This window comes from Bidens hawaiensis, unplaced genomic scaffold, assembly GCF_021521415.1.
Source record: "Bidens hawaiensis isolate Kalapana, Puna unplaced genomic scaffold, B.hawaiensis_p1.1 tig00053795_1, whole genome shotgun sequence".
Classification (NCBI taxonomy): Eukaryota; Viridiplantae; Streptophyta; class Magnoliopsida; order Asterales; family Asteraceae; genus Bidens; species Bidens hawaiensis.
Window position 1 is genome coordinate 27704 of NW_027499659.1, and position 17550 is coordinate 45253.

At 35.2% G+C, this 17550-nt stretch overlaps 2 protein-coding genes across 2 annotated transcripts; both read right to left on the reverse strand.

Moving 5' to 3' along the window:
• Positions 1–1096: 1096 nt before the first annotated feature.
• On the reverse strand, positions 1097–2317 carry LOC143600197 (protein WHAT'S THIS FACTOR 1 homolog, chloroplastic-like). The gene has a single exon (XM_077077955.1). The coding sequence runs from the start codon at positions 2267–2269 to the stop codon at positions 1097–1099; it is 1173 nt and encodes a 390-aa protein (XP_076934070.1). The 5' UTR covers positions 2270–2317.
• Positions 2318–13968: 11651 nt separating this feature from the next.
• LOC143600198 (putative WRKY transcription factor 26) lies at positions 13969–15972 on the reverse strand. Its single transcript, XM_077077956.1, has 4 exons — positions 15721–15972; positions 15551–15631; positions 14795–15357; positions 13969–14545 (listed from the first exon to the last, which is right to left on the reverse strand). The coding sequence occupies exons 1-4, from the start codon at positions 15970–15972 to the stop codon at positions 13972–13974; spliced, it is 1470 nt and encodes a 489-aa protein (XP_076934071.1). The 3' UTR covers positions 13969–13971.
• Positions 15973–17550: the final 1578 nt, after the last annotated feature.

A 17550-nucleotide genomic window follows, 5' to 3' on the forward strand; every position in this document is an offset into this window, starting at 1 on the left:
AAACTTTAAATATCTTTAAAAATCAAAAACCTATTGTAAATTATAAAATGTTATTAAAGTACTATAAAACAGATAATGTATGCATACGCCATTCAAGTATTATAAAATGTCATTCAAATACAAAAACAACATTTCACAGTAAAAATTTTTTTTTAAATGAATTCAAGACTTTAAATGTTAAATTTGACTAATGCAGGAAATTTTTTTTTAAATGAATTCAAGACTTTAAATGTTAAATTTGACTAATGCTTGTGTTATATATTGGTTTAAATGTTAATTAGCATTAGGATTAAAATGAATTAATTAAATATGTGAAAATTATAAGCATGAAAAGTGGATGACATGAAACATTAGGTGGACACCCTAGAAGAAGGAGAAGTGGACAAATTGGTTTTGCTGTAATATATTAGTTAGATTTATGAATACAAACATTTAAGGGCCTCTAAACATCTATTATGGGCTTGATATTTGATGATGAGGTGCATCTTACTAATAATAATAATAACATGAGTGTTGATCTTGGTGGTTTTTTTTAGGTTAATCATACTTCGGTAAATTTGATTTTAATAATTCAACTTTAACTCAAATTTGATTTTAATAATTCAATTTTAACTCATCGACTAAATTGATAATAACTGATACTGGCAATCTAACCAATTACACTTCTAACTCACTTGCTTCGCCAAGGGCAATCCCGGTAGCGCTTGATTTAATACTATATTTTGCTTGATTTATACTATTTTGCTTGTACGCTTTTGCATTTCGTTCATAATTATCATAGTGAGAGAATAGAGAGAATCAAGTGCACAATCTATGATGATTATTATGCTATTGGAATTGCTCATGACAACGAAAGTGAAAGTTATTAATATCGTTGGTCAAACCAAAATTACAAATCACTATTGGTCAAAGATTCATAATTTGGATTATTAAAATTCATTTTTTCTATAAACTGAATGCCAACAAGAGAACAAGAGAAATCAAACATTGTTTCATGGCATCTGTCAGGACAAGGTAAACTTCAACCATATGTTCAAAACTAAATATTAAAATAAATAAATAAATAAAAATAAAATTTTAAACTCATTTTCTTGAATCATGTAGTACATGAAGTTGGTTCAAGATCTCTTCTACCAGTGAGTTCCATAAACTTATCCCTAAAAGTCAAAATAGGACATTTATCAACCAATTTTGACCCATCATAACCTTCCTTAAGAAAAACAGTACTCCTTGCACCCTTATTAGTAATGTAAAACATACCATGATGCTTAATCAAACAAAGCAACAACCGGGCTGGTAACCGCAGCTCGGAATGAAATGCATCGAGTTGACCCGAAGTCAACCGTTTCTCCATAGTCAAACTAAGCACCTCATGAAGCACTGCAACCACCCTCTTTCTAGCTTTCGGGTCCGACACTTCAAACCTTTTCGCATTCAAATAAGGCGACGGGAACTCCATTTTCTGCCATTTCTCAAGTTCTTGGAGATAACCCGCGTTTGGTCTAAACCCAACTGGGAAATTCAAACGAAACGCAAACGGGCCCGGGAAGTTCCCATCTTTCGAAATCCGGGCCCGTTTTGAGCTCCCAGTGTCTGACATTCTTGAAAGCATGAACCTTTCTTCACGGGCTGTAACCGCAAGCGAAGAATCCCAAATTCCCAGTTCAAGATAACGCCTCCCGTGTAAATCCTTAACCGAAAAAAACTCGGGGTATTTCGGAATTAACGACTCCTTGTAATCAACCGGGAAACCGAAATCAGGCTGCACGAAATCAACGGTTTCAAGTGGCAGCCGACACTCAACCGACAACATTAACAGTTTCCTTAAATTCCTAACCAAAACAGGCTCCATTAGCTCATTAGCCAACACTTCCTCATCAGCAATCTTTTTAGCTTTTGCGGTTAACATGACCGCAGGGGGCGTCTTATAACCGCTACTCACATAAAAAACCCACGGATTCTTTTCGATCAAATTAATAAAGTTCCATTTTTGAATAATGCCAACTTCTTTCTCAAGGTCCCTGAGTAACAAAGACTGATTCTTTTGTGATTGGATGATCGATTTCAGTTTCAAGATTGCGGTCGGTTTCTTTCGAAGGTCCATTGCTTTGTCCAGTTCATGTACTCTATGGTATACTTTCTTTTTAGGCCTTGTGCCTCCACTGGTTTTGTGCATGATTTGAAGTAACATATAGCTTGATTTCCCAAATGGGGTGCTGTAGCAATGTGATAAAGATTTCATTTTTGGTGAAAAAACTCTTTGGAGCATTTCGTCGAACACTTGGTGTGCACAAATACAGAAACAAGATTTGTACCTTTAATCAAATAGAATCACTAGTCAAATTGTTGAAGAAAGTTTTGGATGTATATCGATTGGCAGGAAGAAGAAAGTTTTGGATGTATATCGATTGGCAGGAAGAACCAATTTCAGCAAAAACCGGTTAAGAAATCAGTTGAAAAAAGTTTAATTTGAATTGAAATAAGCTCTTATTATTTTGATTTTTGAGTCAATGGTATATTAGTTATTAATTTCTAGTGGGCTATTTATATTTTTTCGAATAAAGTGCCATTTTCGGCATAAGAGCATTCAAACACATAAACTAATTCAAACCTTTACCTCATTATCACATCATACTCTAATAATTTCTTTAACACTTTTTACTCCATCCATAAACCAATAAAAAACCACCACCTCATCTTCCACATCATTACCTATTTTTACTACTATATAATATATATGTATGTATATATATTATTTGTGTGTAGTGGTTATAATGGGACCACTACAAACTCACCTTTCAAACGTTTGAGAATACAAACAAAAACCTCCACAAACGTTTGTCTCTACCCGTAAACTTTGTTTGCACCATTCCATGTCAACAAAAACCTCCACAAACACACTGGTGGAGATGCTCTAAGGTTTGTTTAGTTTTGTGATTTTGATCCAAAAAATTTATTTTTTGTAACTGGGCCATTAAGGTTTCTGAATTGTTGTCAATGTCGTCAAAATCACAAACTTCGTTAGTTTTTAACGTTAAGTGAGGGGTATTTTGGTATTTTAACCTATTTGTTAATTTTATTATTATGATTATTATTGTTATTATTATTATTATTTTTATTTTTATTTTTATTTTTATTAAAGCTACAAAAGCTAATTATTTCCACAAAATAATTTAGGATTTGTTTGGGATTCCTTATTTATACATTCTTTTGACTTATATAAGTTGTTTTGATAAGTCACACCTTCCTAATTTATCAAAACTCTTTTTTCCTTCTTTAAAAACTTAAAAAAGTCACATTACCCAAACACATTATTAATATATAAAAGTTAATAAGTTATAAGGAGATAAAAATAAGGAATCCCAAATAGAAACAAATGTTTATCCGCAACTCATCACCCAACCCTATTGCATATCCTACCAGTCACCCAACAACGCTTCCTACACACCACCAACCCAACCGAACATCACATCATCTCTCTACTAGCGATTCTCATTGGTTAGAAAGTCGGGTTGGTGGACCTATGGTGTTGTGACATTCGTCAAGTTCGGGTCTTGTTTGTATTCGTTTTTGTGTTTGTTTATTATGTAAACCGACCCGATTTGTAAACCGAAGCTTATGTTATAATCAAAATGATGGATTTATGTTACAATATTGTTTCACACTTGTTGGGTCTTGAAAACATCCTATTTTTATTTTTATTTTTATTTATTTATTTTTTGTTGTTTTGTGTTTTTATCTTGATCCATTTTGCATGAAAACTCTTGTGTCTCACACCCATATTTGACCACCAACATTACCCTATATATACACCACATTTCCTCTTCATTTTCCCTTGCTACAACTCCAAAAAAAAAAACTCTCTCAAACATCAAAGATTCAAGGTTATCTTCTTAAGTGTTCTTGAAGGATTTTGGTCTTTCATCTTAATTAGTTTATGTAGCCTTATTAATACTTGTTTATGGTTGTGCAACATATATATAATATACACCCCTTGTTTACCTTTGGTAGTTACTTCTCCGATTCCGGTCGGTGAGGTTTCGGGCCCCATAAGGCAAGGCTTCATGGAGGACTTCGTGTCCTTGATATATATACATCTATATAACTTGTTCATACATATTATTCTTGCTTATTTTAGTTTGTTGGTCATGTTTACAAGTTCCATGGTTATGGGTTTTTAAGAGTCTATGTTTCGGTTTAACCGTAAATAGCTCTAAACCGTAAACCGAACTTTGTTACTAGTTTTTGTTTGTTTAAACATACTTAGTGTTAGATCTAAGTTTCTAAAATCATTTTTACAAATTCTATGGTTATGGGTTTGTAGAATCTTACCTCGGTCTTAACCCGAAACACAATCCGAACCGAAAACCGAACTTTTGTTTAAAGACTTTATTGTTAACTTTTGGTATATATTTTATTTGTACATTATTATACAAGTTCTTTAGTGTTTGGACATGTGGAAACCATCTATGAACTTGTTGTGAGATGGAAACCGAACCAAACCGATTCTTGCTCACTTAAGACACACAAGTGTGGTTTTTTAGCCATCAAGACTTGTATATTTCTTTAAAAATAGTTACAAATTGATTTTTAAATATTTTCTTAAGTACTTGGAAATGTTGGATCCAACTTGATCTCATAACAAAGTTTGGACTGACAAAACCGAACACTCGCTTAACGTGCGTTATTAGTTCTAAAACAATGGAACTACATACTTGGTTAAGTCTTATTAAATTTTATTGAGTTATCTCATAACATTCAATATTTTGGAAAGTTGACTTTGGGATTTGACCAATTATCAAGACCCGAACTGACAACCCGAACACTCGATAAAAAAACCCGTTTTAGTATCTTTATTCCAAAGGGATTTGCATTCTTGCATTTTACCCACCTTATTACTTAACATAGGTTGAGTAAATATTAAGGTTAGATACTTTAACCCGGTTTCGAGCAAACTTACATTTTTAAAGGGTTATTATTATAAATTCTTAAATAGTCACATTTTAAACCTTGAACTTTAATTATTTACATTTCTCAACATTTATTTTGTTTAAAGACCTTCAAGACAACCTTTCTAAATTCAAGACTTCTTTTCTTTTTAGGCATTGTGCGTTAAACTCGTCGTTCCGACAAATCTCCAAATTATCATCTTTCAAGTTTACCACTTGAAGGTGAGTACTTCATACCCCATTTTCCATCTTTTATTTTGGGGGTGACATTTCATACTTATTCAACAAAATGCTTTATATTTGAATCTTAAACCACAAACGTAGTTGTGTACTTTACCTAAATAATTGCTTGATTTGGTGTTCTATGCTTATATGCCTATGTGTTTATCGCTTTTGGTTGGTGGAACTATAAAATCCTAGACTATTTGGCATCCCCTTATAGCAAGGTGTCGTTAACGTAATGCAATTAACGATAACTATAAAATCCTAGACTATTTGGCATCCCCTTATAGCTAGGTGTCGCTAATATGTTTAGCGATATCTAGTTATCCAAATTACCACTTTTATTTATCGTTTCGTATGCAAGTTTGGTGGCTATCTTTATTATATACTAATATGATCAAACTTATGAATTGCTCACCGACCTTTGTGTTGACAAACTTTATTTTATGAAATGTTGCAGGTTTGCATCTTGGTTGATTTATGATTGTGAAGAAAACGACATCAAAGACCTTAAGATATTAGTAAAAATGAACAATATCAATTTGCCATATTTTGTGATATCTTGTTTATGGTTATTTTATGGATAATTTTTATGTGACATTTTCGATGTTGTGAAATGAAATGAGTTTATTAAATACTGCCACTTTAATTAGTGTCATGTGCTTATGGACAATCGTTACACCTCGGCATGTTCCGCCGCCTTTGGTCGGGGTGTGACAGGTGTGGTGGCCGACAATAAGACGAGTAGCCGGAGAAGATGAAGATGCGGTGTGCAGCAGGATGGTGCCCCGTGATAATAATAATATAATAATAATAAGCAAGTAAGTTAAAAGACCAAAGCACCCTCATTTAACTTTAAAAAACTATCCGAGTTGGTAATTTGGACGAAATGGGCAACAATTGGGAAATCTGAATGGTCCAGTTACAAAAAATAAAATTTTTCAACCAAAATCACAAAAATGACCAAACCTCAAGAACGATTTTATATTAAACTAGTTTTTGAACCCATTTATTAAACGACATTCATATACAACATTTGTTGTTTTATCACAAGCATGCTCATCGTCATCCAATATTAACAATTTTAGACTGCGTTCGCTAGTTACCCTTGATAATGCAACATATAGTTTCTAGGGGAAAAAATTGTTCTTAGCCATTTTCCTTTTTTGTTTAACTTTCATATTTTTACTTGTTTGATCTTCAATTAATATTTTACTTTTAATTTCCTGACTATTTTATAAATGAATTGCTAAGATGGTTTTGACTCATGACCCACGAGTAACTATGATGAATGAAATGAGAGATTAGAAGATAAACTTTACTATTTTATAACCTAATTTTTAAAATGGTTTTGACTCATGATCAATGAATAGCCAGAATGAATGAGAGAAGATATTAGAAGACTGTGAGGGAAAATTAGGCTAGAATTTTATGTGATATTTGATAACTAAACCTCTTTATTTTACTTTATCAGAATAGTAAGACATAAATTAATTATTTATTGATTTGATGTTTAACAAGTTGAACTTTAAAACAAGTGTAACATCCCGAAATTTCCAAAATAATATTAATTATATTACTTAATAATAGATGGGAAGTTTACTCGGGTTGTCAGGAAATAAATAATAGAGTAGGAGTTGGTATGGGTCGGGCTAGTGTTGGGTAATGGATGTGGGTTATGGACTTGGATTAATGGAGATGGGTTAAATGATAGTGGGCCTTAGGTCCATGGGATTTAAGGGATATAAATATCCCCTAAACCCAAAATATCTTTCATTCTATTTGTTTTCTAACACCCCAAAACACACACACCACACACCACAACTTCGCCGGCCGGGCTAAGGGAAGAATCGGGCAGATCCGAGAGAGAGAGAGAGAGAGAGAGAGAGAGAGAGCGGTTGGTTGTGATTAACAAGTAAACAAGATCCAAACAAGCTCAAAAAGGTATGATTCTTGATCTTTGAAGTTTAAAGATCCAAGCTTCTTAGTGTATAAGCGACCGAAAATGGTCGGGAAGCGTAGTGGGTGATATTGAACTATAGAAAGGGTGTTAAAATCGCTCAAAATGCTGGAAAGAAACCGAACAGCGGCTGTCTGGGCAACTTCGCCTGCATCTGGGCAACTTCGCCTTCAAAGCGATGAACTTCGCCTGCAAGCTAAGTTCGCCTGATGAACTTCGCCTGCAAGCTAAGTTCGCCTGATGGCAACTTCGCTGTAAAGTTAAGTTCGCCTAACTGGTAACTTCGCCTGAGGCCAAGTTCGCCTGATGACAACTTCGCCTGAAGCTAAGTTCGCCTGATGGCAACTTCGCTGTAAAGCTAAGTTCGCCTAGCTGGTAACTTCGCCTAAAGCTAAGTTCGCCTAAGGTTAACTTCGCCTAGAGCTAAGTTCGCCCGAGGGTTAACTTCGCCTAAAGCCAAGTTCGATTAGAAAATAAATTAAAAGCGATAAGTAAAAGTAAGCTAATACTAGGCCACCAGATTAGATCAGGCGAGTATTGATACGTGTAACTTGTACAGTCAGCCGAGCTCAGTTAAAGAAGAGATTTACAGCTACCAGAGGAAGAAGCAGAGTTCAGGTGAGTTTCTAGCCCCATTCCTTGTTATGTTTTCGGGGCTGTGTGCATACTCAATATGTTTGTTAATACACTTATCCTAAGAGATAAGTGTATGCCTTATGTGGATAATGTGAAATGTATGAATGATTGCTTGATGGTACGTAAACGATCTTCGGATATTCCACGTACTGTCAGGTTGTAACGCTATGTATAAGGTAAGTATGTTATGTATGTTTATGTGTATGAACATGATAGAGATAATAGAAGAAAGAAATGATAATGTATGGTTGTATGGTTACGAAAAGGGTACCGAGCCCTAATAATACTCGAGGTATGATGTATGGCTGTATGGTTACGAAAAGGGTACCGAGCCCTACTAATACTCGAGGTATGATGTATGGTTGTATGGTAACGAAAAGGGAATCGAACCCTACTAATATTCGAGAACTAGGGAACCAAACCCTACTAATATTCGATATTGCACGTACTGTCGGGATATAAATAAAGATATTAATATTGTATGTAATGTAAGGATGATGTATGAACATTATGAATGAAAGCTTGTCGGTACGTGAACGATATTCGGATATTGCACGTATCGTCAAGGGAAGTGAATAGCTCCTTACATGGATATTAAATAATAACTTATAGATAGTGTTCCTTCTATGGAAAGTATAGTGTTCCTTCTATGGAAAGTATAGTGTTCCTTCTGTGGATAGTAAAGTGTTCATTCTATGGAAAGTATACAGAGTGTTCCTCCTATGGAAATTATATATAGTATGGTAATGGTAATGGTTCTTTTAATAGATATTACGTGACGATCCTCCTATGGATAGTTATACGAGGGTAAGGTAGTAATATGTGTCTTCGGATACGGGAAGAAATATATGGGAATAAATTGTATGTTGCCTGATTAACTAGAACTCACTCAGCGTAGCTGACTTTTATTATGCACGCAGGTGAGCTGATTATAGAGTTAGCATGAGGATGACACACGACATGGATTGAACGGCTGGCATCTGAAGAATGAAGTAAAGATGTTTTAAAAAATAAAGTTTTGTGTTATGGTATCAAAGAAAAGATTTAATGTTTTGTAACAAATGATTGATGTTTTATATTCCGCGAAAAGTTTTAATAAACTCTGATTTGAAGAACTGTGTTTATGAGTAAATCCGACGCTAAATTAGGGCCACCGGGTTCGGGGCCTTACAAGTTGGTATCAGAGCAAAGTTCGAGAGATTTAAGCATCCTACATGCTTAGACTCGAACAGAGAATGGGATTAAAGTAAGAAATGAAAGAAGATGCCAGTTCAAGATAGCCATGTGTCACACAAGCAAGCTCGGTAAAGGTAAAAGTATATGATTAATTTCATGTATAACGTAAGAATGTGTAAGGAAGTTAGCTTAATTGCTATAGAAAGAATGTTTGAATGTTAGCTAAATTGCTAAAAAAAGGAATGTGTGTATGCTAGCTTAATTGCTAAGGATAAGAATGTAGGTTATATGTATGATTATGGTTGTGTGTGAAGTAGAAACTAGCACAAGTGAAATCACAAAGGGAAATATGTAGAACCTGAGGAGTAATGTTAAGAGTTAATTACACTTGGCCACTGTCATTAACTATTTACCTTACGAATCATGTGCTAAATAATTCCTAGAGAGATAACGTTTGTGTTTCCTTAGAGACAAGATAGATGACCGATACAAAGGAGGTCGTACTGGACGCTGTGGTAAAATACGTTCCAACCAGACACCCTTTTTGAAGAGGGTGACAAAGCGATGTACGAAAGTAGCAGGACTTCAACTTTAGGAAGTATTGAAGAAGGACCACACTTGGAGCTTGTAGTAAAATATTAATGGAGTTGCTAAAATTGTATCGCACTACAATGCCAAAAAATGTTCTCTGAAGCATCAAATGCAGCTCGAACTGGGAAGTCCAAGTGGAGGCAACATGAAAGAAACGGAGATAAGCCAACTAGAATGAGTCAAGAAATGTAGTATGTCTGCAATGGTTAACTCCATAAAGGAACTTGCTGGGATCGGGAGTAACGAAGCGAATGATGAGGAAGCGGAGGTGATTGAGAAGGACGGTGATTGTCAAGATATCCTGAGTAAACATGCATGAAAGGATGAGGCTACATAGTGTAGTGAATATGAAAGAAGACGCTAAGAAGAATCTAGTTGTGTACCTGAGACCATATGGAAGAGACCACTAGCGATACTTTCGTTAAAATATGAGGATGGTTAAGAATTGTAAGGTAGAATTAGAAGGATGTGAGTTCCTTGCTACTCTTTATGATTGACCTTAAGAGAGTTCGATGTCGTTTGGGACTGGATTTGACGTTTGAGCTTAAAGCTCGTATAGAAGGTAAGAATGAGTTGATAATGTTTAAGTCTTTGTATGAAGGTCATAAGTCTAGATGTCGGTTATAATGAAGGCGTATACTAATGGAAGTCACATGCTTAAGTAGAAGTCAAATGAAGATGAGTCCATGGTATGTGACAGCTATGGATATACTTGATACTTTGCATACACAGATAAGAACAACCCCATGTGTTACGAATATGGAGCCGACGGTCACACCGCAAGAGGATGCTAGAAACCAGGGACAAAAGGTGGAAAGACATGCAAGGAAAGCGTAGATAGGGTTTAGACGAGTCTTGGCACAAATGATTAGTGAGTAATTGATAATCATGTGATCATGGAAGGAAGTCCTCTGGAACGGAAAGGATAGAATGGTATTATAAAAGAAAGTCAAGACATGCCAGAAAGGAAGTCGGTTAAGGTAATTGGTTACGATAGGTCAGGCAGCCTGATATGCAACGGCAAACAACAATGGATTCATAGGACAACGCGAGGCTTGATTAGTCAAGAAAGAGGGAGATGTATCATCATGGACTTCATGATCAAGCTACCTTAGACAGCTATAACTCATGAACCTTACATGTTGATGCAGAGCTGAAAATGAAAGAAGGTATAAGTGGTGACTTAAGGAGTTCTCCGACAAGTTATGCAATGGATGCGCTTAAGAATTGCAAGAAGTGTTCTCTCTCAAGGAATAGACAAAGGGATTTCTAAGAAGTAACCATTAAGAAGAAACTGAAGAGGTTTCCTTTTTTTTTTGGAATTAATATGTTCTGAACGTATTGCAAGGCAGTATATTTGCTAAAGGTTGTAATGGGACGGAATGATCATTCAGTGCTAAGTGTAATGATAGTAAGTGCAATGTTTCTATTTAAAGGACAAGAAAGAAGAGTATGCTTGTGGAAGCGATATGCACTTGCAAAGTCTGGATAAGAAAGTGTATCACCAAGGACTTCATGGACAGGCTACCTAGGAAGCTAAAATTAATTAACATCACTCGTTGATTGTAAGACAAAGGATAAACCGGTAAGTTAGGGAGCTAAGTCGGTTCAAGAAAGAATGTGAATACAGGAAGTATTCCTTTTACAAGGATTAAGTAGGTTTCGAGGACGAAACCTCTTATAAGGAGGGTAGACTTGTAACATCCCGAAATTTCCAAAATAATATTAATTATATTACTTAATAATAGATGGGAAGTTTACTCGGGTTGTCAGGAAATAAATAATAGAGTAGGAGTTGGTATGGGTCGGGCTAGTGTTGGGTAATGGATGTGGGTTATGGACTTGGATTAATGGAGATGGGTTAAATGAGAGTGGGCCTTAGGTCCATGGGATTTAAGGGATATAAATATCCCCTAAACCCAAAATATCTTTCATTCTATTTGTTTTCTAACACCCCAAAACACACACACCACACACCACAACTTCGCCGGCCGGGCCAAGAGAAGAATCGGGCAGATCCGAGAGAGAGAGAGAGAGAGCGGTTGGTTGTGATAACAAGTAAACAAGATCCAAACAAGCTCAAAAAGGTATGATTCTTGATCTTTGAAGTTTAAAGATCCAAGCTTCTTAGTGTATAAGCGACCGAAAATGGTCGGGAAGCGTAGTGGGTGATATTGAACCATAGAAAGGGTGTTAAAATAGCTCAAAATGCTGGAAAGAAACCGAACAGCGGCTGTCTGGGCAACTTCGCCTGCATCTGGGCAACTTCGTCTTCAAAGCGATGAACTTCGCCTGCAAGCTAAGTTCGCCTGATGAACTTCGCCTGCAAGCTAAGTTCGCCTGATGGCAACTTCGCTGTAAAGTTAAGTTCGCCTAACTGGTAACTTCGCCTGAGGCCAAGTTCGCCTGATGACAACTTCGCCTGAAGCTAAGTTCGCCTGATGGCAACTTCGCTGTAAAGCTAAGTTCGCCTAGCTGGTAACTTCGCCTAAAGCTAAGTTCGCCTAAGGTTAACTTCGCCTAGAGCTAAGTTCGCCCGAGGGTTAACTTCGCCTAAAGCCAAGTTCGATTAGAAAATAAATTAAAAGCGATAAGTAAAAGTAAGCTAATACTAGGCCACTAGATTAGATCAGGCGAGTATTGATACGTGTAACTTGTACAGTCAGCCGAGCTCAGTTAAAGAAGGGATTTACAGCTACCAGAGGAAGAAGCAGAGTTCAGGTGAGTTTCTAGCCCCATTCCTTGTTATGTTTTCGGGGCTGTGTGCATACTCAATATGTTTGTTAATACACTTATCCTAAGAGATAAGTGTATGCCTTATGTGGATAATGTGAAATGTATGAATGATTGCTTGATGGTACGTAAACGATCTTCGGATATTGCACGTACTGTCAGGTTGTAACGCTATGTATAAGGTAAGTATGTTATGTATGTTTATGTGTATGAACATGATAGAGATAATAGAAGAAAGAAATGATAATGTATGGTTGTATGGTTACGAAAAGGGTACCGAGCCCTAATAATACTCGAGGTATGATGTATGGCTGTATGGTTACGAAAAGGGTACCGAGCCCTACTAATACTCGAGGTATGATGTATGGTTGTATGGTAACGAAAAGGGAATCGAACCCTACTAATATTCGAGAACTAGGGAACCAAACCCTACTAATATTCGATATTGCACGTACTGTAGGGATATAAATAAAGATATTAATATTGTATGTAATGTAAGGATGATGTATGAACATTATGAATGAAAGCTTGTCGGTACGTGAACGATATTCGGATATTGCACGTATCGTCAAGGGAAGTGAATAGCTCCTTACATGGATATTAAATAATAACTTATAGATAGTGTTCCTTCTATGGAAAGTATAGTGTTCCTTCTATGGATAGTAAAGTGTTCATTCTATGGAAAGTATACAGAGTGTTCCTCCTATGGAAATTATATATAGTATGGTAATGGTAATGGTTCTTTTAATAGATATTACGTGACGATCCTCCTATGGATAGTTATACGAGGGTAAGGTAGTAATATGTGTCTTCGGATACGGGAAGAAATATATGGGAATAAATTGTATGTTGCCTGATTAACTAGAACTCACTCAGCGTAGCTGACTTTTAGTATGCACGCAGGTGAGCTGATTATAGAGTTAGCATGAGGATGACACACGGCATGGATTGAACGGCTGGCATCTGAAGAATGAAGTAAAGATGTTTTAAAAAATAAAGTTTTGTGTTATGGTATCAAAGAAAAGATTTAATGTTTTGTAACAAATGATTGATGTTTTATATTCCGCGAAAAGTTTTAATAAACTCTGATTTGAAGAACTGTGTTTATGAGTAAATCCGACGCTAAATTAGGGCCACCGGGTTCGGGGCCTTACAACAAGTCTATTCAAGACTAGGTGTCAAAATATTTATTTATATACCTCATAGTTTAAAAATATACAATGCCACTTAACGTAATAAAATTGGTCACTATGTGATATCGGTGTCCAAGCTCTATAAGTTGCCTCTTGCAGTGGTGGTTGGTTGAGAGCTAACGAAGGAGTCATATCAACGTTAGCAAAGCTTGTTCTAGTCGAAATATTCACAAAAATCAATCGTAAAATGAACCACAAAACCGACCTCAAATCAATCCCACATTTCTAACAATTTGCACAAAATTAATAGTGTGCCTAATAAGTATGTAGCATTGATTACTTCACTGATCTATAGCTGCGTGTTTTGTGTCTTATTCTTTTGACATGCAAATACACTATATGGTATATACATAGAACACTATGCACATAAGGTTAATTGATTTCCTCAATGGGATTTCATGTAAATTGTGTTAAGCGGCACATTTGACTTGTATTTATCATTAAATTGAAAAATGAATGTCTATTTTCTACATAATTTTACAACAAATTCAAGAATCATTATGAGTTTGGGCTAAAATGAGTACTTGTAAATGAAATCATTTTCTGGTTCTTCCTTAGCTTTTGATAGAAACTTCCAATCTTGAGTCGGGTACGAATTTCCCATGTAACCAAAACCGTTCGATTTCTCTAACTTTCGACCAATGTAAGTTTGACCATTGTTATTGGCCAAACCACTCACACCAGGAACATTATACGAGTAGTCTTGGAAAGGCGTAGATGTCTTGTGCATGTAGTTGTTGCTAGTTGTTGTGGTGTTAGATTTGGGTGGTTGGTAGGTGGTGTAACCGCCGCCACCACGTGAAGGTACACCATGGTTGTGTTTGGATTCATAGGTTGTGATCACGGAGTGTAAATCATGTGAAGCTCGTTCCACAAGCTTTCGCACCGGGCAACCTATGTTTGTGCATTTGTAGTAGCTTCTTGGATTTGGATTCCCTTTAACTACTTTTTGTCCATATTTCCTCCATTTGTATCCGTCATCAAGAATATCAATCTCGCTTTTCGTTTCTATAACCACCCTCGGTTCTTGAACAGCTTTACTCCCAACATGCGATATCGCTTCACTCTCATCCTCATCCATTTTCCTATAGTAGAGTAGTAAAAAAGTCTTTAGATTATGTTTTCACTTTTAAGGTTATTTTGTCTCAAATAATTATGTATTGTCACTTTTGTCTCAAATAGAAACAAAAACATCTTTTATTGATCACTTAGCTGCCTTAGCAAGACCACAAATAGTTTTTTTTTTGTCTCATTTATGACAAAAGTCACAAAACGAAAGTACTTCTGGTCCACAAAACAAAAATGGATGTGTATATAAAAGAATGCAACTATACCATCTCTTAGCGTTGGGCAGGTCGGACTCATTTTCGTGGTCAGTGCCTGATTTACTAACCGAAGAGTCTTGATCGTACTCGTCTTCTCCAAAGGAAGCGAACGAATTTTGAGAAGAGGACTCAAAATGATTTTTATCATTCGAGTAATCAAACATAGAGTTTTGGAATGAGTTTAACAATGACTTCTTCATGTTTTGTCGCATTGGATGATTATGCTTCCCTTTGTAAATAATCTCAGTGATATACCCATTTAAATCCTTCTCAACTTTCTTCTTGGTTGGACAATTAGGATAACTACACTTGTAGTAACTACGCGGTTTTTTGCTTCCTTTGACTTGTTTCTGTCCGTATTTTCTCCAATTATAACCGTCTTCAAATTTGCCTTGCTTCTTACTAGCTTGAATTGAGTCTAGTTTTTCATCTTTATGAGGAGATTGTACTGGTACTGGTTCTGGTTCTGGTTCTGGTTCCGATTTTATTTTGCTGATTTCCATAGAGATGTCAAATTGTTTGGGTTGATTATTGTCATCCCACTCTAGAACTTGACTTTTCATAGATTCCTCCTACAGCAAAATAAGAAAGCTAAGAATCTTAAACCTCTAAAATAGATCCATTAGATCACACAATTCTAATTATAGAAATGAAAAACAAGAAGTAATGTTATTGTCTCTTTGACTATCCTCAAAGTTTCACCTTTAACCCAAAAGTCCAACTAAAAAATTTATAAAGTCTTCATAACATGAGTAAATTGCATACCATATTGTTTCTTGAAACATTTGTTTTTCCCTCTTCAAGATCATAACCAAAATAACTTCCTGTTGTTGGAGATGAAATAATCTACAACAAATATTAAGCCAATCACATTAAAAAATAAAAATCAAAACCCTAAATATAAAAGTTAAGAATCTTTGGAAACAAAAACTTACATTGGAATTGAATAGGAAAGAAGGAGAATCAAAGAACTGATTTGCATATGTAGGGGTAAAAGAAGGAGGAAAGGGTGCAAGAAACTGATTCGAACTTTCAACTCCATCATTGAAATCAAACAAACCCGAAGAATTCGGTTCTTCATTCATGTTGCCATTTGCAACAAGATTGCTTAAAGAATTATAATAAGACAATATATCGTGTCGAGAAACCGAAGAAGAAGTGTTCAATCTTGCACCTGAAGCATCCATGATGTTTTTCTTCCTTTAAATTTTGCAAAACCAAAAAATAGTTAATGCAAGTTTTAACTTTCTTTATCTAATATTTCTTGTATGAAAAAATGAAAAATAGTCAAAAGTTTAGAAAGACAAAGATCTCTAGATTGAGATTGTGTTTGCTTGTTTGTTTTTGGATTTGAAGGTCTATGAAGTTGCTTATAAATGATTTGAATTTGGCTATTTTGTTGGCTTCTGGGAAGGTTGGATTTTGTGTTGACTTTTGATGAAACAAGAACAAGAAATTTGACGGTTGACTATTTCTTTAGGAAAACCTTGACTTGGTGTTAAGCTAGAATGGGTGAGTTCAAGAAAGACTGAACCCTTGTATCTGGACCAGTTCGTGCATCACTGGTTTGGTTTTCAAGATAGTGACAGTTGGAGTGATAAGAGAACTTTTCAAGCCATCATCAAGTGTAAGCATTTATGCTGTAAGCAATTATTTGAAGTTTTGTCATAAATATTTTTCAAGGACTTTATTTTCGGTTATACATCCTAATAGATGGAGCAGTATTGAACAATTTTTATATAATTTTTAGTTTTTGGAAACAAGAAAGAATTTATTTTAGAAATATAATTAAGCAAACAAAACTAAGCCACAATTAACACTAAGAAAAAAAAGCTAACTCTTAACTAATTAAAATAAATTTTAACACATCCTACTAAGTACTAATAAGACAAACATTTTAGTCACAATTACAATGGCGGGCCAATGTTTTTAGAGGCCTCATGCTAACTATCAAGTTGGGGCCCTTTTAAAAAAGTTCATATAAACCCTCCTTCTTTACCCAGGTTTGAGGCCGACGTTGACAAAGTTTAATTTTCTATTTTTTGAAGTTATATCTTGAGTTTGTGAAAAAAGAAATGTTTACATAATTTATATTTCTGGCTTTATTGATTCGAATGGATCATAAAATACGCAAAGTTTGCGGTGTAAAAATTGGTAGATTAACATATTATAAAGTAATAATAAACTAATAAGTTATTACTAGCCTCAAATCCAGTGATATCTTAATCGGGCACATCCAAATTATAGCGTAAATCCAAACTTTAAAAGAACACCTGCAGACCTCGGTCACTTGACGACTCATATTAAGTATAAACACATTTCAATCGGCAAACCCAAAATAAAAAAAATGCAAAATACAAATTCAAATCGCAATAGAAAATTCCAAAGGACCAAAATACGTTAAACATTCCCAAATCACAAGAGCAAGAAATACAATCTCAGTGGTATAAAAAAAGGTGATTTGGTCATTCTCGCTTTTCAAAAATGACGAATTTAGAGACGTTAGAAATAATTCCGTATAACCATGTGCCATGTCCAATTGATTGATGGTGTCCAATTTTTATGCTTTGAAGTCTTCAGCTTCTTTTTAGCATATATATACTCATCTTCATATTATTAATTAACAATAATACAATGTATATATTAATAATTTTGTTCTACAAATATGGGGACCTTAATAAATTTGTGGCCTCAAACCCTTGTTTGGGTCACCAATGAAGTAGGGCCGGCACTAGTCGCAAAAGGTAGCAAGTTGTAAAAAGGTA

What these genes read in the sequence shown, in the direction of transcription:
- LOC143600197 (XM_077077955.1), bottom strand. Translation starts at nt 2,269, where the DNA reads ATGCTCCAAAGAGTTTTTTCACCAAAAATGAAATCTTTATCACATTGC.
- LOC143600198 (XM_077077956.1), bottom strand. Translation starts at nt 15,972, where the DNA reads ATGGATGCTTCAGGTGCAAGATTGAACACTTCTTCTTCGGTTTCTCGA. An exon ending in CTTTCCTATTCAATTCCAAT is followed by an intron (nt 15,632 to 15,720) that starts GTAAGTTTTTGT and finishes TATTTGTTGTAG; the next exon opens with ATTATTTCATCTCCAACAAC. An exon ending in ATGTTTCAAGAAACAATATG is followed by an intron (nt 15,358 to 15,550) that starts GTATGCAATTTA and finishes ATTTTGCTGTAG; the next exon opens with GAGGAATCTATGAAAAGTCA.